The 21,783-nt window shown below is 37.8% G+C and overlaps 2 protein-coding genes across 3 annotated transcripts; one reads left to right on the top strand and one right to left on the bottom strand.

Moving 5' to 3' along the window:
• The first annotated feature begins 13 nt into the window (after positions 1-13).
• LOC112560523 (sorting and assembly machinery component 50 homolog) lies at positions 14-10,837 on the top strand. Its single transcript, XM_025232442.1, has 14 exons — positions 14-97; positions 983-1,036; positions 2,364-2,465; positions 2,660-2,747; positions 4,018-4,121; positions 4,326-4,459; positions 5,482-5,569; positions 6,516-6,644; positions 7,040-7,111; positions 7,624-7,707; positions 8,600-8,741; positions 8,964-9,110; positions 9,377-9,515; positions 9,781-10,837. The coding sequence occupies exons 1-14, from the start codon at positions 77-79 to the stop codon at positions 9,824-9,826; spliced, it is 1,350 nt and encodes a 449-aa protein (XP_025088227.1). The 5' UTR covers positions 14-76; the 3' UTR covers positions 9,827-10,837.
• A 384-nt stretch (positions 10,838-11,221) lies between these two features.
• On the bottom strand, positions 11,222-18,561 carry LOC112560518 (glutamine amidotransferase-like class 1 domain-containing protein 1). 2 transcript variants are annotated; one of them, XR_003098548.1, is made up of 8 exons: positions 18,334-18,560; positions 16,467-16,543; positions 15,857-15,962; positions 14,248-14,355; positions 13,843-13,940; positions 13,437-13,530; positions 12,336-12,690; positions 11,222-11,574 (listed from the first exon to the last, which is right to left on the bottom strand). XR_003098548.1 is itself a non-coding variant. In XM_025232435.1 (8 exons), the coding sequence occupies exons 1-8, from the start codon at positions 18,383-18,385 to the stop codon at positions 11,529-11,531; spliced, it is 693 nt and encodes a 230-aa protein (XP_025088220.1). In that variant the 5' UTR covers positions 18,386-18,561; the 3' UTR covers positions 11,222-11,528. The 2 variants fall into 2 exon arrangements, 1 of the variants encoding a protein (XP_025088220.1); XM_025232435.1 differs by having other exon boundaries at positions 12,579-12,690; positions 18,334-18,561.
• Between the last annotated feature and the right edge of the window lie 3,222 nt (positions 18,562-21,783).

Raw genomic sequence — 21,783 nt, 5'->3', positions numbered from 1 at the left:
CAAGGAGAGCGGCATAATCTCCCTTGCGCCACTCGCTCTTTTCCTGCTGAAGTATAAAGAATCTACCGGGAGTACGATGGGGACAGTCTATGCCAAGGTTGATCATTTACTATCGTTTGTATTTGTCATCAAAGAAACAAGAAAGCTAATCTACTCTAAAATTATGGAAACGATAATAAATTTCATATCGCGCAAAGCACACAAAAACACGTAGGATTAGGATCAGCAGCTTAACGACATAAGTCGCTATACTGTGGCTACTGCACTTGACTGTTCAGTTATCACAGTTGGGTAGTAAAACTATTTTGCCGTTGGGTAGAAAATATCAGATCGCTTGTATATTGCACAGCAGGGAAGGTGCATTTTACGTTATGTCATCAGAAATCTCTTATTATTTTTTTCTGCGCCTGTCTTCGACCAGCAGAAGACACAGTTGTACCTCTCGAATCGTTTGGTTGTATTGTACGTTACCACTGAAAATACATCTTATGTATGCTCGAAATGTTGAGTTCCATGAAATAAACTTACTTGGATCTGTTGTTAAATAAACAGTACTTTTGAATTATAATATGAATTTTTGCACAAAACAGTATATGTTGTCAGTTGGCATAGTGTTTCCTTGTCACCAGCATTGACCTTGAAAGCTATATTTGCACACATGTAAACGTACACTAAAAAGTTGATATCAGTTTTAAAATGGATTAATTTTATTTATGCTTAAATTATTCATGTAATAATGACATCATATCAACCATTGGACAAGAACATTAGGTAGCAAAAAAATGTCAAGATGAGAGGGACTTGGAGCATGGCCCATTGTCATAGGTTATATTATGTTTCACATTATCCCATATCTGAGTATTTTTTAACCATGCTTCAGCATGAATGCACTTGTTTTGAGAAACAATATTATTCATCATTTTTTTCAGCTGCTCTCATAAGTGCATATATTTTTTGCAGTTGTCATTGTTTATTGTTACAGTCACCTGAGAAACAACAGCAGGTTGAAGAGGATTTTGACTTTGATAAAATACCTGTAAGTTCTTAAAAAACATTTCTTTTTAAAGATTGAAAATATGCATTATAATACTTGCACATCCTGATTTGCTGTATTGTGATTGAAGTAGAACAGTTGATGCATAGATAACAGAACAGGTCCATAAATAAAAGCAGCAATGGAAGAGTGTTGAAATAGTAAAACCTGCTGGAAACCCTCTGACCATTGGACACTTTTGATTTGCACAGATTGGCTTTTAACACAGAACACCCTTTGATTGGCAAACACCTGCTAAACACAGATGTGGACAGAGAATTTATGGACATTTGGCCCTTTATCTGTCATGAAAAGTTTTGCTTTAGTTTTACAGCAGTGACACCTATTTTGAAGTAAACAGCGCAGTATATTTAGTTTGTCAGTTGATGCAGCCAGGAGGTAGATGTTTGTTTTTCTTGTATCCACGTAAATTACTAAGATTTTGAAAGCCCATGTTGTGGGTAAGATGCTGTAAGTTCAAGATCAAGTGCAGGACCACCATCAGGTTTGCTTCCAATCAGAGATTGAATAAGTTCCTTGTAGTTCCAGTTCTGGTTTACAGACATGATACATAGACAAGTAGAGACTAAGTTCCTTATAGTTCCAGTTCTGCTCCACAGACATGATACATAGACAAGTGCCAGACAAGGCTCTGAATCTATTACATGGAATGTGTAACCAGTGTCTTTGTACAAAGCACGGTTACCACCTTAGTGGGCTATTATGACCAACTTCTTGAGTCCCTACTTACAACAGTGAAACAGTGTAAGTTGGTCTGGTTTAGCCGTGTGACCTAGCACAACACTCGGAGACTGTCCTTCAGGGTACCTTAAAGAAGGGTCGATGCAGAGTTGGCCAGTGGAAAAACTGGCTTGCAAATTTAAAAGAGTGGACTGGTCATTTTATACCGCTCACCACCACTAGTGTCAGGACCAGCACAACTATTCATCAAATGGTATAATTCAAGGGTTGAATGATTGAATGATAGATCAGTGTTGCAGACAGAGTCAGATTTTCTGTTTTTAAGGACAGACTTTACAGCAGGAAAAGTGGTTTGACCTGGTGGAAGTCATGCTTTGTTAACTGTGCCATCTAGTCTAACAAGTACCCTCACCTCCCTCATTTAGGTAGAACCATTTTTTCTTGCCTTAGACCAAAACTTCATTCCTTGATAAAGATTAAAACTTGAAAGTTATCATTTGCTGTTTTACCACAACTTGATTAACTCAACTGCCTTATTTTTACTATTACAAATTAGAACCAGTTTGTATTTGTGTTGTACATTTCACAGCACTTAACATCTCAGTAACTTTTATTGCACTGTTTTCAGGCTAAAGTTCAGAGGATAATTGTTGAAGGCCTCAACAGAACCAAAGATGACATTATCATCAAGCAAGTACAACCCATTCTTCAGTCTTCCACTTTCCAGCAGGTAATCTTTCAGATCTTAACTTTTGCATGGTTCCCAACACAAAATTCAGACTCAGTCGGCCAACTCTAAAATCTGATTCAAGCATCCATACTTATGTATACTCAACAGGACAAAAAAGATTGCTTCTTCTAGTTTAGTCATGTTGCAGTGTTGTATGTAAACCTATCAGTTATTTCACTATAAATTTTGTTTAGATGGTCCAGTCAAGCCATGAGGTCAAAATGCGAATGGAGAGACTTGGGTTGTTTCGACGTGTTGGAATTTTCATTGACACATGCAAAGGTGAGCATCAACCTGCTTTTTCTTTCTCTTTCCCCCTCCCTACCCTACCACCCCTCAACTGCTGCAGCAGGGGTAGAGAGAAGTGATGGGAAGGAGAGTTTTTCATTCATCAGTTTCTTATCCTGTCTACTGATGTTTTGGGGAACATGCACCAGAGACTGGAAGGGTGCGCACCAGCCAGATTGACCCATCTGGTGAATGGGTATCTCACTGACTGGGGAAGGAAAGGCAGCGATGGACAGGGGATGGGCAGGAGATAGGCTTTGCTTTTATGTGAAAGTGAGCCCTGGGGGAAGTGTAGTCTCTAAGTTAGAGTCTACACTAGAGTCTAACATGTTATCCCTGAAAAAACCAGACAGATTTGAGACTACCTTTACTTTCTGTTTTAACCTACTGACATCACCTTGATTTGGCATGGTTATAGACAATGTAGATAAAATTGGACATGATTATAGGAAGATGTATGCAAAATCCTTTCAGAAATATTAGTTAACTTAAGTTGCATGAGGATTTATTTGTATATTTATATATGTATATCTGCAAAACCTCTAGTTTTGTTGCCTCAGTAATAATGAATATGATGATGACGATAGCAGTAAAGAGAAAGAAGAGAATTATTTGGATGCTGGCTAAAATCCATGGAGCTTAATAGCAGCTGAATTTTTAAGAACAAAAGCACTTTGGCAATCCTGACTTTTTAAAACAAAATGTCTATTAGGGGGCAGAACTTTTGTCTAAGTTGGTTTCAGAAATCCAAATCCGGGTGAATACCCTCAATGCATTCTTGAGATACCTACAAACATTATCATACACAGAAAAAGGTAACAACAGAGGCGTCTGGATTTTACATGAATAAACTTACATTGTCAAGGACGCAGCCAGAAGGAGAACTAGGACTATGTGTTTAGCGGGCATGTATGTGTACAAACATAATGTCACAAGTGTTGACCTTTTTCTATGCATAATGATGTTTGTAGGCATACATCTTGAGAATGGGAGGGAGTCACTGACCCAGATTTTGAGATGTAGTCTCTTGAACTGAGCTTTATCTAATTATTATAAAAAAATTGGCACCCTACTAGATCTTTAACAGAATTATTAGTTGTTACTGGCTTCATGCAAGCTTTTATGTTGAGACATAAATTTAACATAGTTTTTCCTAGAAACAATGGCTATGTTTAGTTGGATTATTTTTTTTAAAATTATGTTGAAGCTAAAAATGCATTTTCTGGCAGTACATTCATCCAGTATGTGTTTCCTTTGTCTTTAGATGACCCAGCATGCGACTGCTATGAGGTGACGTTTGAAGTGAAAGAACTTCGACCTGTATCAGGAGGCATCAACACTTTAATTGGCAACAATGATGCTAGTTTGGTTAGTATTTTTAAGACAGAATAACAGGGAGCATTTGCATGAGGCACTTATTTCCTATTGTTAACCTGCTTCTTTTGATTATCTCTTCTTACTAGTGTCAAATTTTGTACTTGTTTTTCTTAGGCTGTGCTATTATAGTTTGCAGAATAGTCTTGTAAAGAGCTTTGGGAATCAAATTAAGTGTCCTTGTTGGTTTTTCTGCAGCTGTTTGGTCTGAAACTTCCAAATGCCCTAGGTCGTGGAGAGCGAGTCAACATTGAGTATACGCATGGTACAAAACAAACACGGGGCTACTCTGTGTCTTTCACCAAGCCTGTCAATGGCAATCCAGATGTTCTGTGAGTGAGCATAATTCACAATTAACAATTTGTATGAACTGTTTTTTTGCAGTCTCACACGGATTATTATTATATATATAGATTATTTTATATATAAATATGATGCAGCCATTCCACAAAATTTTGCTGATGTATAGAAATACTGTAGTTAATGCATATTTAACACGTGGCATGCGGCTTCAAAAATAATCATTGACATTCTTTGGACTTAACCTCTAAAATAAATGATAACAATTGGCTTTCAAATTGACCAGGTGGTTTTCACTTACCAGTCCCAGCTCTGTATTTCACAATGGGAAGTTTGTGAAATATTTGCATTTGCAACAAATTTATCAAGTTAAAAGAGATTTGTTAGGTGTGGTCTCAATCTTAATTATGCATGCTTTATAAATCATGTTGTCAGAGCCCCCGTAACTGGTGAATTAGTGCATGCAGCTTTATCTCTAAAACTACCGCAGACTTGTACATTTCAGATATCAAGATTTATTTCACTGACATCGTCAATTCAATTTCTTTGAAATTATTAAAGTATTTTGCACTGTACTCTGTTGTACATCAAATATATAGAGAAGAAAAAAGTGTCAAATTGACAATGCTTTGGTTTCTGTTGAGGGAGTTTCTGGGTTTGTGAAATTCTAGAGTAATCTCTGGGAACTGAAAGAACATTTGTGTGGACTATAGGTGGGGTGATGTTGCTGTACTTCTGTTTAAACTGTTTTGGTATTGGTAAACTGATGGATAAGGAGTAGAGTCAAAATGTGTCAGCAGAGTTTCTAATAGAATTGCAAGTTGTTGTGAGTGTCATGATCAGAGTTTGTACTGTTTTAATGTTGTACTCTTCAGTTAGAGATATATGCTGTTGTAGGAGTGTGGAATGACATCAACCAGAAGGGTGAACGATTATATATTGAGTTAAAGGCTTCGAGTTTGAGGAAAATCTTATGTGCGCACATCTGTTTATGTGCATAGATTCTTGCGTATGTTACATTTGACATACCATTGACAGTGGCTTCCAACTGCAGATTGACTGGAGGACTCTACCAATATCATGGCTCTTATCCATGGAGCGGTTATAAAGAGACAGATCGAGGGGTTGAACTGGACCTTACAGTGAGTGTTGCTCATCATTTATTCTCATGCACCTTTTCCCAATCATTCAGGCCAGTTTTGCAAACATTTTATGTGATTGGCAGTCTTTGGATTTTTGTGTAAATTGTGTGTTCTGAGAATCCAAGCAGGCCTTCACTATTGGCTTTTTCATTATGTTATGTGATTAGACATATTGATACAGTTTATCTATTTCCTAGTAATCCAAAGCACACTTCTACACACTTCTAAAAATAAGGTTAGTCTTCTATAATTATTAGTTGGCATTATTGTTTTATTTGTTTGTATTTAAAAATTGTTATTTTCTTATATTTTTGGGGAAATATATTTCCCAGGATAAATGACACAGAAAGAGCTATATAATAGCTAAAACAACTTATTAGAAATTTGTCACATTAATAGGCTTTTGCAAGAAGTATTCTGCAGTTTTGAAGACATCCTGAATTGCTTTTCTTCTGGTAGTTATTTCATATGTTTACAAGAGAGCATTTATTTCATTAGACAGTTTTTTTCGTTATTATGTAATTAAATTAATTTAGCATTTATGCACATTTACTAAGAGATGTTGGTTTTACGCTGAAATAAGTGGTAACAAAACTGACACAGTAAATGCACGTGAATGTCTGACATAGACTGGATATGCTTGTTTGTAACACTTACTTCCTATTTTCTGCTACGGCTCACACAAACTGTTGCTGCTTTAGTCTTTGCTGTTTTCTCATCATGACAACGGTGCTTGTGTATCAGCAACCTGCTTGCAGAGAGGCAGCTGGCTGTTCCAACTCGGAATAAACAAGTGTGATACTAAGATGTTATTTTATAAAGAGCTTAGATTATAGGGGAAATAGAAATAGTGTTAGCTTGTTAAAGTGTCTTATCACCTCATATTCATCATCCTGGCTGTTTGCTTAATGAGTGAAGGGTGACAGAGTGAAAATCACATTTGCAGTTTCCTACATTTTTGGGGAGCCATTCTTTGCGCTGGGATGGCATTTGGCGAGACTTACGTGCTTTATCCAGAACCACATCCTTTGCTGTTCGAGAACAGGCTGGTCATTCTCTAAAATCAAGCATTAAGGTAACTAGCTTTATTAGCAGGTGTGTTTAAGCAGTTTCCTCAATGTGGGATTCATTGTGAACAATTTAATTGCACCTTTTTACTGGAAATGCAGGATGTGTCTTAGTTTATCATGATGCTGGAATGAGACTGGAAAGTGATTGTACCGTGATGGAGTGTGCACCAGCCATGACCTGCATCGTACATTAACTCCAGTAGCCTCTGACTTTAGAGTCCTGCCTAGTCTGTCCAGTCCCCCCCCCCACCTCCACCTTTATCTGATAAAGGCTGCTTGACATCTTGAATAGAAAACACGAGTAGAAAGTTTTTTGATCTCCAGAGATTTTTAGTGTTTAGCAAAATAGATGCAAAGAGTAGTATTAATATGTGAGATGTGATAATTAATTTGCTTGCAGCATATATTTGTGCGGGATATGAGAGATGACACCATTCTGCCTACCACGGGGAGTGTGCTTCGGTTAATACAGGTGAGTTGACTTGTAAACGTCCTCACAGATGTTGTAGATATATAATTACTACCATATTGATATACACACACAAGCACCCTTCCAAAACAGCTTTATATATTTAAGTTCTTTAAATAATACTATGTGCTTGTGGATAAGCAATTTTTATTTAAGAATTTAATTATAGAGAGAGTAACAGTGGAAGAATAAGGCAAAGACTGCATAACACTTGTCAACTTTAGTATCTTTATTGAGAAAACAATGTCTTCTGTTAGTTGTTTCTTCCACAGACCAGTGTCTGTCCTTTATTTTTAAATGTCATCTATCTATTCTTGTTACTATCACAGAGTGTGTTAATACATAGTCTATTTTGTGATATTCACAATATATTGACATGTACCTCTGGTCTGTTTGTTCCAACTCTAATATGGGCATAAATGTCATGTCCAAAAAGATGTAGCATACACATTGATGTAAGATTTCTTTCCTGTTTGTAACCTTTAAAAAATGGCATGTTGATGCATAATCTGCAGGAATATGCAGGTCTGGGTGGTAATGTTGAGTTTTCCAAGCAGGAGTTTGAGTTGCAGTTCAACAGGTCACTCTTCTGTAATGCAGTGAGTTTTTATTTCTTCATTTTACCAGCTTGCCTGAATAGCTTAGAGGCAGCTATTGCTCTTTAACCAAAATAATTACTTCTGCTGGACTGTGCAGTTAATAGTCTTGGCAACTAGAGGCAGAAAATTCAGAGACTGTGGATTCTGATGAAGATAATCAGAAACACCTTTGCAGCGGACTACTGACTTGTAACTTTTTTTTGTTAAAATCTTACCACCAAACTCTTGACCATTCATTTTGTAGGAGCAAAACGTGTTTTTTCCTTGTCAGCTGGAGAAAGCTTTCTGCACGTGAGCAGTTTTGTGTTCGCCAGGTCTTCTAGTGATTCTGACTTTAATCAGAGAGGATAACAAGAGCCACCACTGCTATATGAGAGCTTCAAGTCTGGTGGCAGTCACAGCCACTCCCCACTTAGCAGAGTAAACGTCGCTAGCCTCAGACATACCGCACCTTTGTTCTGATGATCGTGTACTGACAGCATACACACACTCACATAATCTGGCATGCACACTTAGATACTTTGGGAAATAGAGCTTGAAACATGTCAAAGGTGCAACTGCTCTAATTTAGGAAAAAACGAAACAAAAAACCAAAACAAATGCACAGCTGTCATCTTCAGTATCTCAACAGTTGAGATATGAGGGCATAGAGTGCAGGCTGTGGCTGCTAACCTTACCTTGTCAGGATATTTAATCTGACCAGTGGCAGTAATTCATTGGGTTAAAATGCAGTTGTAGCCCTAAGCTTCCAATAGGCTGTCTGGTAAGAAGAAAGATAATTTACTAGAAAAATTTCATTTTTATTTCTCACTTCATGGAGTGGTGTGTTTAGATGGCATTTTGATTGCTTTCTCACATCCTTAAGAGGACTCATTCACTGCCTGGTGCACAGGTGCTGCAGCTGTCTCTGGCAGGGGGTGTCATGCGCACTCTGCGTGCCAAAGATGAAATCCGCATTAATGACCGTTTCTTCTTGGGTGGCCCACTCACTTTGCGAGGATTCAACTTGAAAGGTGTGGGGCCTCATATTGATGGTGAGTAACCAGGCTGAAGACATGGCATTATTATGCATACATTTTGTGTTGACTGTACTCTGTGTGTGCATGCACAATTTTGTTTCATTTTTTTTTTTTCATGCATGTCAACAGGTCTTCCATATCTTCACTGTTTAGTTAACTATCCAGATGTTGAGGATAAATGATGTGGTCATACAAGGGTGTATGGAAGTTTGAGATAAATTTTGATTTTGTTTCAAGGCAATGCACTAGGTGCTGAAGCTTACTGGTTGTGTGCTGCACACGTATACACTGCTCTACCCTTTCGGCCAGGCAAGGGTGGATTTGGTGATCTCTTTCGTACACATTTCTTTGTCAATGCTGGAAATTTGGGCAACATCAACTTCAGTGAGTAGTTTTATATCTGCTGATAATAAATGGACATGGATACAAGCATGTATGTGTAAGGGTGTGAAAGAACTGAATATTTGCATGTCCGCATTTCTTTGCTAAAGCTGGAAGTTTGGGCGACATTAACTTCAATAATTTTATGTCTGCTGATATGTGCTTAGATATAAGCATGTTTGTGTCTTGAAATGTTGGTTATAAATAGGTACTCTCTGTAGAGTGCACATGCTATGTGGAAGGGAGGGTATAAAGTTTTCTCTCTACAGATAATCTCAGGGGATCCATTCAAGAAATGGGTGTGCAGTATCGCTGGGCTTGTGGGGGAGGGATTGTACTGCGCCTTGGCAGAGTTGCCAGAATGGAGCTGAACTATGTGGTACCTATGGCTGTTCAACAAGGAGACAGGTAAGCTGGCAGTTATTTTATTTGCACATATTTTTCTAAATTACAGTCAAGGTCATTACATATAGAGTGCTGTGTCAAAGTCTTGGCCATATTTTTAAAGTTGATTTTTGACGACTTCTGGTTTTTTTTCTTGAAATGATTGCAGGGCTTTTTGTCCAGTGCTCTTGATTAGTGTTTATGGCTATAAACTGCAGCATTTCTTGACAATTGTTTTTGTTTCATATTTTTTGTTGAGATATACACTAAATGGTTCTTTATCTTGCAGCGTAAATCCTGGACTGCAGTTTGGCATTGGGCTATCTTTCTTGTAGCATCTTTCACCTTACAATGCAGCGCAAATGTCTTTCAACACTTGAAGTACAAGAGCTCTTGGACTAGTAAGAGTCATACATAGGCTGAAATATCCTTCATGCTGTTCAGAGTTAACTGGCTTGGATTTCATTAAAAAAAATGCTTTTGTGGCACACTTGTAAAATCATCATTTCAGTGTCATAATGCAATCATTCTCTGCCTCTGTGAAGACCTGTTTAGAGTATTCCATAAGCTGTTCCTTCATTAGAGTGTGCAGCAGACCAACAGACTATCCTCAAGTTCACCAGGTATGGCTGTGCTATTAACTAGGCTGCTAGTTCCAGTGTGATTAAGGATAAATTGTAACCTTGAGGAGTGCAATGACCATTGCTGTTATGTAAACATTTGAAAAGGTGTGCTTTTTGAAAAAAATTATTTTGATGTAACTGGCATCTTCTTAATATGTTTATACAAGCTCACACAAGAATATTGGCTTTGAAAGTGAAAATAAAATGATTTATAAAAAACAAAGCTGTAAAACTTTGACTCAAAAATGTACATAGTGTTTACTGATCTGAGTGAATCAGGGATGGATGTTATGAGTTAAAATTGTTACCTTCTTCGTACCGTCAGCTGCTAGCTGTCATAGCAATTCAAATTATGTTTTGAGACCTGTAAGACCAATGTCGGTGACAGATTGTCCAGCTGTTACAGAGTGTAAGAAGCACCCAGAAATTATTTCCAGAATAGCAGAGACTATAGACATGAACAGGGATGATGTTTATCTTCTCTGTCCATTGAACATACTGTTTTACGAATATTTTAAGATTATGATGCTCTAAAACTTCTTATATTTTTGTTTATTGTATAATGCAATTTTTGCCCATTCTCAACAAATTTCGAAAAATATAATAAATGCAATTTGTCAACATTACGAAGACAATGGGAAAAGTTCTCAGATCAAAGAATGCCTTGGTTTATATTTGAGAATGAAATGATTGCAATAAACAAGATAAACATTAAGTTGCCTATCCATGTGTTTGTTAATACAAATTAACAGTAGAATGTTGAAGTCATCAGTTGTATTTGTTCTGCATAAGAAACTGCATCTGATGTTCATAGGTGGGGTGCATTTTTGTACTTCCATGTTGGTATGAACACTATCTCCAGTCTTTATCCATTCCCTCCTTCTGCCTCTCTTTCTTGGGTGGTCCAGTTAGCGCCTGTCACCAATACAGTGAGGGTTGGCTGTCCTGGATTCAGCTCTCAATTACAGGCATACTGTTCTTTCTCTGCATACATCACCTGTTTACAGGGCTGGCTAGCAATATAGCCTTAGTTGCTGGCTCAGTGTAAAACACCAATCCCCCCTCCACCCACCTCTCTTTCTTGAGCACACCACATGCAAGATCAAATGCTGTAAAATAATTGTACTTTCAGCTAAAGGCAACATCACACACTGATCCAGTATATAACGTATTCCAAAAGTTTGTCTTTTCTTACTAATACTTCTGCAAGTAAATCTCCTGTTAAATAGATCTTTCATTCCATTCATCTGGCCATGGAAATATTTCTGCTGTGGTACCACTAAAAGTACCATACTGATTAGTTAAGCGATGACCAAACCACAGGAAAGTGTGTTAGGACTTTTGATTAACGAGTGCAAGACCTGCATGCATTAACAGAAGATTGATGCTAACATTCACAGCACTGAAGTTTGGGTTAGTGTTGATGGTGGTACTTGTTAGAAGATGTTCTTTGCTGCTGTCTGAAAATACCAAAATCAAAAACATGCAAGACAAAACTGAAAGATTACTAACAACATACAAAACTGAAGACAAACAAGGGCAGGACAGCTAGGGTTTAAAGAAAATTAGTATACTACATAGCATAAATAAAACCTTTATACAAATTATGAATGCAGATATTTCCTTTCTTAGCAACCAAAACTGATATTAAACCAGTTTCAACCTTTTCTTTTCATGCTACAACCAAAATAAAATTTGAAAGTAATGAAACAGACTTTTTTTTAAAATGTAAAAATTGCCTGTGGAAAAAAAAAATTACTTGCTATAATCCGAATTCTTAGTTACATGGTGTAGTAATGAGTCGAACAGTAAACAATGACATTTTACATTGGAAAATAAATTGTTTTAATTCAATACTGACAAATCGAGTAGTAGCTATGAAGACATTTGCATAAGCGGGTGTGAACTGTACAGGAAGAGTTAAAGCGGTTGACTTGTAATAAATGAAAAATGTGTGTGCTTAAATGGAATTTTTACACTGGAGTTATGCCACAAAACGTTAAGCATTTTTATATTTGACAGATTACGTTAAGCAGGCCTGCTTTCAATTCAGATAATAAGTTAATTAGTTATGTCAGTAATGCCTTCAATATATATGGAACAGCAAGTCTTTTATGATGAAGATGCACACGGCCTGTACACACAACACATACACATAAAAAAAAATGCTGACTGCCAGTCATGCACACACATGCGTACATACACGCACACCTCTACACACCTCTTATAATTTGTTGTGTCAACCAATATTCTCCTTTCTCAGTCTTCATCCACTTCAATGCTGGATTGAATGAGTGGCAGGAGTTTGCAGCAAAGGTCAGTGGCCAGGGGGACATGGGAAAGGTTGCCAAGCCAAGGATAATATCACTAAACAATGTACATAATGCTCACAACTTGGGGAAGGGCTTTTTTCATAAGTGGCAAGAGGGAAATCCACACCGAGTGTTCATTATCTAGGACCTACTTTTGAGAACACATGAGTATAAGATTTTGTGTAGCCATTAGGGTTGATGCCTCATTCTGTCCTGTGATCAGGTGGCGATCAATCACCACGTGAACTGCACCGTTTTCGCTCCCTGAAAAATCAAGGAAAGCACTGGTGTAAGTTTCACTAAAGAAAATGAAAAAATCACTCAAAGTAAAAATATAGCCTTGTACTAATGCAGTGCCTCATTGCTGAGGTTTCTACTGCATGAAATATATTCCGTTATATCGAAATCCCAATGTTGCCACCGGGTGTTAATTGCTGCTCTGTGTCATGTGTGGTTAGGGGTAAAGGGCAAGAAGCAAATGAATACAAGCCATCATCACCTACATCCTGCATGTGCTGCAAAATTATTGCAGACGAGGTCACATAAACTCACCCAGAAATGCTACTATAATGGTGTGATTAGTACATTAATGAATAATATAATTTGTGAACAACTGTGTGTGGGGGAAGGGCAGAAGAAGTAAGGCTCACTATATGATGGCCGCCATGACTTTCAGGAAGGGGACTAAAAATTTACCCTGATTTATGACATGGAATCCACCATATGATTAAAAGAAGTGAGAAATGATACTAGGAGACTGTTACCACTGTGGTTGATTGCCTATAATGGGATCCTGATTTATAGATTGTCATCTGCAGAGACTGAAAGTATACTATTGAACATACAATGCTTGTCTCAAAACAAAACATGGTAGCCTTGATGTGTTTTAGACATGATTTTAAGTAAACAATTCTTTTGCAATCCAAAATATTGAGAAGACTTCAGAATGCCAGTAAGTATTATTTTGACCCAACTTGTTAGTTGCAATACCTTTTGCTTTAAGGACTTACTTGTGTATCTCGCTCCATGATCTTTGATAAAGTCTTCAGGGATAATGGGAAGGGTCGGAAACTCTGGCAGGCTAGCTAACTCAAATACAGAGGGCTGAAAAATTGCAGAGAGATTAAAGTATGAAAACAACAAAAAAAATCTCATGTGACATACAGCAACTAAAAATATTACATGCATGTGGTCCATTGTAATTCATTTTGGATTTTATCCTAGATCAGCAAGTACTCTGAGCGAAGATAATAGTAGTAGTAAAGCAAGCTCTCTAAAATACACTTTGCAGTTTTGAGATAAAAATAACTTCTTTAAGAATCCCGCTTTTTTAAAAATGCAAACATTTAACAAAATAAAAAGAAACAAATTGGCAGTAACATGCAAAAAAAGAAAAAAAAAATAGAAAAATCTCACAGCTGTCATGGAATAGCCATCTAGATACCAGGACTTTCCATCTTCTTTCCTAGCACATGCCAGACCTGCGACACCCATTCCTATTGCACAGATTGGTTCTACAAGAAGAAACAAAATAAAATGTTTGCTGATATATTCCAAGTAAAGCAGTATGCAAGTTCTCAGCTTCAAGTTAAGCTGTCTACTCCAACACCAAAGCAGAAATTTTAAACACATCAATGTGTCTGACAAGATTGAAATTAATTTTTCTACAGAAATTCATCAGATAACAGGTATTTCCATAAACATATCAAATAGCAGTCGTGTGTCTAAAGACATGAAGACCTTCAGGTATCCCCATGGATGCATCTAGTGTCTGTGTATACACTTGCACAAAAAAAGATCGCATACAACAAACACACTCACTTTTCTCTGTTACAAAGTGACCTATGATTTGAGATAAATCTTTACTGCTGGCAAGGTCATGGACTGCCCCTGGGCATGCTGGGATTAGCATGGCTGAATAGCGGTTAACTGCAATGAAAATAAAAATATCGAACCATTCCGGATCTAATATTGTCCTATTCATGAAATGGTGAACAAGTTCTTACATTTCTAATTGCAGAAGTTTTAAATGGACAGTACTACATTTATAAACACAAGTAACTTCAATTACAGTCTGTAATATCTTCTTTATTGAAGGCTGATACTTGAAGGTAATTTGCTTCCCTGTGTCATTTATTTTACTCTTTTTATATACTGAGACTTACAATCTGTGATATCTTTTTTATTTGAAGGTGATTTGCCTCCCTGTGTCATTTATTTTTCTCTTTTTATATATTTGACTTACTCGAGGCTGTGAAAAATCTTTTCTCTCTAATCTTGGACACTTGGTGTAGCATACATTTAAAACTTTGCTGGTAGTTGGTCCTCAAAAAGTCAAACAAAAACACATTATTCTGGGATAATACCATGTTGGATCTCTTTTTCTTCTTATTTCACACAGATACATTATATATTAATATATTCTTGGAGACTATCATGCTCGAAGCTCTCCACGACCATTATACTTTCATCTCAACTGTTGAAGACCGATCTGCAAACTACGCTTTAAAGATGACATAGACCTGTTAGCAGATAGTAACAAAGAACTGCAAGACTTCACCAACTGACTGACAGACAGTTCAAATATGGAATGGAGACCACCACTGAAAAGAGCAAAGTTATGATAAAAGGCAGTGGAAAAGCAGAGATCTATATAAATGGAGTACAGCTCGAAGAGGTAAAAGCTTCAAATACTTGCTAGATATCCGCATCAGGAATGCAATAGCAACAGTGGCAATGGCTAGACCAGATAGAATCTGGCATAGCCATACGATAAGGTTCACTACCAACTACAAGCTGTACAAATCCCTGGTGGTGCTGAACCTGTTCTATGGATGTGACACGTGGACTCTGCTCACTGAAATGGAAAGAAGAATCCAGGCATTCGAGAACAAGTGCCCAAGGAGGCTGCTTTGGATCTCATACAGGGAACATAGAACCAATGACTTTGTACAAAATAAGATTGCCACAATTGTAGGACACCAGGAAACCTCTACTTTCAACAGTCAAGTGACGTGATGGTCTCTTTGGCCACGTGACCTGGCATGACATCTTGTCAAAGACTATACTTCAAGGCACCTTGGAGGGTAGCTGATGCTGCGGTGGCCAAAGAAAGAACTGGCTTACGAAAGTCAAACACTGGACTGGCTGTCCTGTTTACTATTGCCCAAAACAGGTAAGAGTAGCGGGCCCTGTCAGCTGCTGGCACTATCCATATGCTTCCCCCCAAACAACAGGTGCCAGTCAAGGGATGACTGACTGATTGTATGTGATGAATACTGTTCTTTGTTCCCTGCCCAATATTTTCTTCAATGCATAAGCATACACGCTGTAGTATCTTTTGAACTGTATTCTGGCTAAATAGAGAATGAGAAACAATGTCTAAAACTTGCTCTTTTAGGTATACTCAAGTTGGTGCTATCAAACTGACCATCAACTGTTTCCAGCCCGATTGGTGTTGAGCTTGCTTTGGAGCGGAATTCATTGAACCAACGTCGATTGTTGTCATCCTGATGTACATATTCCACTTGTCGACCCTGTAGCAGTGAGCATTTTAAGGTATTAGTAAGAATGAGTTTATAAACAGAGCAAACCATGGAGCATATTCTACAGGAAAGTAGGCTTTTCTGAGCTGAGGACAGAGGTCTGGTCATCACTGATGCCTTCTGACACTAAGCCATATAGACCTATGAATGCTTTGTAAATGACTGCCAGTTTTATCTTGAAAACTGGCCTCCAAGAGTGACAAAAAATAGGCAAATGGGAACAACAACAGAATGAGTTTATGATGGTGATGACAAAAATAACTATTGTTTTCTCATGATAGACAGTGAAAGTGATAGATCGCTGCATGTCCTTGCACATTAAATGAAAGTTAAACATTCATAGAGAAGTTCTTAAAGAAAAAGAAAAAAAAAACAAAAACTAATGAAAGATGCAGAAGTCCTTCAAATCGTGGCACATTTTCTATAATCAATATATAAAGTCTGTAATTTATAGATGGTACAAGTTTTTCTTTTATAATAAACTTACATACTCACATTGGGAGAGGCAAGTTGAACAGAAAAACTTTGACTGATGAGACTGTATGCTTGAAAAAATGACTGTGCTAACACACCTGGAAAAAAGTTAGGTTTACCCTTACTGGATGCGATACAAATTAGCAGCTGCATGATCCTTTTGATTTGTTATTTTCCCCTAAAGTTTATGGGCATTAAACAATGTTACAGTGTTTTAATTTAGAATTTGACAAATGTCAGGAAATATGCATGCATTTTAATTCAAATCTCTTGTGGTTAACATCTGAATGTTAAATGTTGATAAAATGTAAATGAAAGTTCTCAAAATATAACTACATTAACTCTTTCATTGCTACAGAAGAAGAGTTGTTGCTTTCCCCATTCAGTGCCGGACATATCGACTTGCTGGCAGACTACCACAGTCGACTTGTCCTGCCCGCTGGCTTTGTATAGCATGTGCTTATGGCTTGTGTGAAGGGGAAAATAAAATGAAAGCTACTGGCTCATCATATGATTCCTTTGTGTGTAAGCACGAGTTTTGCAGCAGACACTCTTACATGTTTTGCATACTTTTTGAGGCATGTGTGGCCCGTATCTCCCAACAGAAGGAAACATGAGCAGAAACATGCAACAATCTGCTTAACTGGTGGCAGATTCGATACAAAGTTTATGAAATGATTCTGAAAGTAGGGATGAATTTGCCAGCATGGACTGGGAATGGGACCAAAGTGAAAAGTGATAGTGTCCCACATAACACTACCTTTTCTCACTACATGGAATGACCTGGAGGTGGGTGGTCAGAAAAAAAAGGGTACATTTTCTTGGATATAAATAACTCTTTAATTATGCAAACATAAATAACAGTATCCTGATGCAAATGGATTACTTTTGTCTCTTTCTATTGTCAATGCTAACAGCCAAGAGCATGTGTGTATGTGTTTTGTGTGTGTGAAAAGTGAAAGTTTAGAAGCTGCAAGTTGCTGATGATAGCTGCCTGCATACCGAGTGAGGTCAGCCACTGCACTAAAACAAATGTATCTCTTGAACAAAGTGCTCAGTTTCAAAACTTCTTTCTGATTTTTACTTGTTAATAATTCTGCTAACTTCCTACACTCACTGTGTGACTTTCCTGCCAAATTAAATTTAAACTTTTTAATGTTTTGTCTAAAAAGTACTATGAAAGATCTGGTGTACGTATTACAAATCTGTGACATTATTTTACATTATAATAATAACCTCGAAAGCTGAATAAAACAATACTGCTAAAATAATAGGCAGAAAGCAATTTCAAAATCGATGAAACAGTTAAGAAGTTACAGCGAATTGAGTAAAGTGACCATAATTCTACAGAGAGCAGCCAGAAGGGCCGGCAGTAAAAGGGTTAAAGCCTCACTCCAGGCCACAATAAAGTGAATCTTGAACTAAAAATACGATATATTTAAATAGACTTATCTCATAAAGCATGTGGAATAGATGAGAGAAAACTCTAAAGTAATATTTCTTGCTCTGAAGTCTTGCTATCAGAGATGCCCTCTTTCTATCGGTCGCTGGCTTTTTTTTTTTCTCTTTAGATCTCTCTCTCCGCATCGTAATGTAATCGACCAAGAAGAAATTAAGGTTTTAAACATAACGAGTTTTCAGTATTTGTCTTATACCCGTATGACTGTTTACCGTAAACAATTTTAGTTCGATAAATTGTCTGTACTAGTTATCTTCATTCATTGACTCATAGTCACAACTCGAGCAGACGCCCACTTTGCTTCTTGACCGCTTAATGAATTTCTCTCAAAATGACCAATCGACAAAGCACAAACAATCACAGAAAAAGGAATAAAGCTGATTTTAAAAAACTGCAACTGTGAAAGTATGAACAAGAAACCTCATATACCTTCTACTGCAGAACTGACCACTATAAGGCAGCTGCCCCTGGGCGTCGCCATTTTGAATTTTGCACTTCAACTAAAACTGGATTGGAATCGGCTTTGTTTTTCGATTTCAAATTAGCTATAAATGACGACAAGTAAAATGAATAGGTATGTCAAAATAGGAATTTTGTATTTGACACGAAGTACATTTGCAATTGAAAAATTCTCCTACTTTGCACAAAAACATTTTCCTCCCCCTCCCTTTAAAAAAAAAACATTCTTCAACAGTGGAAACTACTGATCCGAAACTAATGGTAGACTTGGCTGGCTCTGGTTGAAGATGACATTACGCCATATTTAAACTCTTAAGGCGATAATACGTACGCGTTGCTATGTAAGGTGATCAGAATTTTGTGGGCCAATCCGGGGACATGAGTCGAGGGGAGAAACTAGAGTAGGGTAGACTACATACGTCTCGAGAAGAATCATACCTGGTTGTGAAAATGCAGTTTCATTACGACGCGTGTGCTTAAACACAAACAAACAAGCAACACTTAATGCAAGATTGTGCAAGGACTGGAAATGCGGACAATTTTGTAAATCATATATACAGTGTACGTCAGTTCGATCGAGAAACAAAATTTTTGCATGGGCATTAATCTTAAATTCCGTTTATTGTTAATTTACATGGTGTTTTTTCCTCCTGGCATCTTAAAAATGTCGAAGTTGACACCGCCATGCGTCGAAAACTGTAAAATAATTTGTAACCGTCCGCTGTCGCATCCAGAAGCCACAAAGTTTGATACAAAGTTTACAAAATGATGTTTACATGTTCACATTCCGTAGACACAGCCACAGGCAGAGGCAGAGCACGCCGCGTGCCCTTCTTAGAATATACGTATCACGAGTATGGATCGACTACACTACAGAGTACAAAGCGAAAGCTTGTCACGTGATTTCTCGCCAACGTTGCATGATGCGGTAAAGTACATATATAACCTTTCGTCATGGATATCTCGCAAAGCGACACAGCCAGTGACAACAGTTAAAATTTGATTTTCAATGCGCTGGATGTCAGAATCTTAACAACATGTTAACTGTCCCGCAGGCAGCAGCTTAACACGAGAGCAGTGAGGAAGAAAGCTTTTAAAACCTGAAAAGTATTTATGATGTGTTTGAAAAGACTGGGTGAAGTGGCAAAGAAAAGCAGGACAATATTATGGAAATGTTTTTATTTGTAACGGCATTCAAACATTGATGTTATTTTTATGCACTTGCAAAATGGCGCACAGCATAATACACTTTTCTGTTTGGCCGTAGCTATAGTAACTATACAATAGTTACAGAAGGTTGTCTCGGAGGCAGCTATGGATCAGCCGCAAATGCAAAATCCCTATACACATTAGACGTGAATAGCTGATTTAAAAAAATATTTTTAACTATGTTAAGTGTAGAAACATCACTACTTGTAAGTGCAATTGTACTGAGGTGCTGAGAGAAGTTTGGATGTAGCCCCATTGGTTTCCTGCCACCTTCACACGCAACTTTGCCAAACTTGATCAAATGTTCAATGGTATCAAGAAACTTTCTCCCTTTCTCTCTGTAATCCCCACTATCTCTCCGTCTTTCGTGTATTAATGTTTTAATAAGCGTCTGTGCTTGCTTAGCCCTTGTCACCTGTCGGTCTAGTTCACAAGCTTTTCAAAAATGTGACTAATGACCAGGGCCGCCGAAAGCCAGCACGGGCCCCCGGGGCAGACTACTTTTTCGTACCCCTTGTATTAACCATTAATTGTAATAGTTTATTATTTTCCGGTGTAAAACAGTATGCTTAGAAGTTATAAATATCTACAATACAATATCTACTTTTCGGTTAGTAAAATAATATACACCGCAAACGTTAGGAAAAGTGCTCATCTTTGTAGGGTTTTTTGAAATCAACATTGTTTATTTGTTTTTTTCAAAAAATCAACACATGTTGTCTAGTTCTAACCAAGCTTCGACGGAGGACCATCAGACAAACAGAGATTACCGAACAAAGGCAGTACACATGCTAATCATGAATGTGGGAGAGTGAATGAAACTATGTCATCCATATTTTATTCTATATGCAGGTAAGCAGGGGTTTTTTTTTAACTGCAAAGACGCAATCGCTGTAATAAGAAAGATTGCTGGCTTGAAGTCTCTCCCACACTAGGCTGTTTAGTAAAATAGTATTATAGTATAGTATTATACTATAGTATCATACCATGACCACTTTGGGGCAGGACTCTGACTCACAAGATCAAAATCTTTCTCGAATACCTTTAGCCACTGATTGACTCCTTTTCCCATCATCTCTCCCTCCTAAAAACCCCGTTTCGATTTTGCAGTCTGCAGTCGTGTTACTGTATTTGTTTTTAGTGCTGCGCTTACGTTTGAACTCGCTGTTAAACGGAAACATTCGATATGTAACAAGAATAAACAAAAATGTGTGATTTACATAGCGCATAAAGGAGCATGCTCTCAGCGCTTAAGACAAATATCAGATGAGGCAAACGAGCACACAGATCGAAGGCTCATTCCTTTTTAATTCCTTTGGTAAAACAATGGTACCACCGAGTGCGCGCACACACACACGCACACGCACGCAACCATGCATATCTGACTCTACAGCCTTTAATGGAGAATTAATCCAAAGGCTTCACAAATAGTGGTGCACCGATGGTTTTATTTTGGCGAAGAAAATTTGGTGGACAGCCACCCCTATCGGTGGACATCAGTTACAATACGTGTTCAGTTTTAGAAGACAAATCACAAGGACTAAACCAGGGATGGGGAACGGCCGGTCCCCGAGATAATTTAGTCTGATTCTCCGATGTCATGGTAATGGACTGACCGTCTTGGAATGGTCTGCACATGCACATACAGGCATTTCATTATCGCTCATACTGCATAGTACCTCATCTGCATAATAAAGCAAGCTGTAGACGACAATTTACACGTGTACGGCGATTACATTTTGCTAGCAGTCAAGAGCTTTGACGAGGACTAAATGAGACGAGACGGAAACAGGTTCAAAAAGTATTCCGTCTGCAAGATAAAACAAGCTGCCACACGCATGCTAATTGTCGTCTACAGCTTATTTTATTGTGTAGATGAATCAGAGCGGTAACGAACTAAGTCTTTATGCGCATGCGCAGACCATGCCAAGACTGTCATTCCATCCCAGATATCGGGGCACGCGACACCTGGGGTCCGTATTGCGGTGACTCAGAGTCAGTGCCAGGCAGGGTGGGATTGTACAAGTTGCAAAAGTATTAGAACACTGTATCTAAACGATGTATCTACATAATAATGATTTTTTTAAAGTTGAGAATTTTCTACGGCCTGCGATTGATGCTATAAATATTCAAAGGGTCCTTGACAGAAAGTTCCCCGCCCCTGAACTAAACCAATAATTGCTTTTATCAACAAGACAAGAGAACTGTTTG

Source organism: Pomacea canaliculata, linkage group LG3, assembly GCF_003073045.1.
Source record: "Pomacea canaliculata isolate SZHN2017 linkage group LG3, ASM307304v1, whole genome shotgun sequence".
In the NCBI taxonomy this organism is placed as follows: Eukaryota; Metazoa; Mollusca; class Gastropoda; order Architaenioglossa; family Ampullariidae; genus Pomacea; species Pomacea canaliculata.
This window is presented reverse-complemented; position numbering and strand designations above follow the sequence as displayed.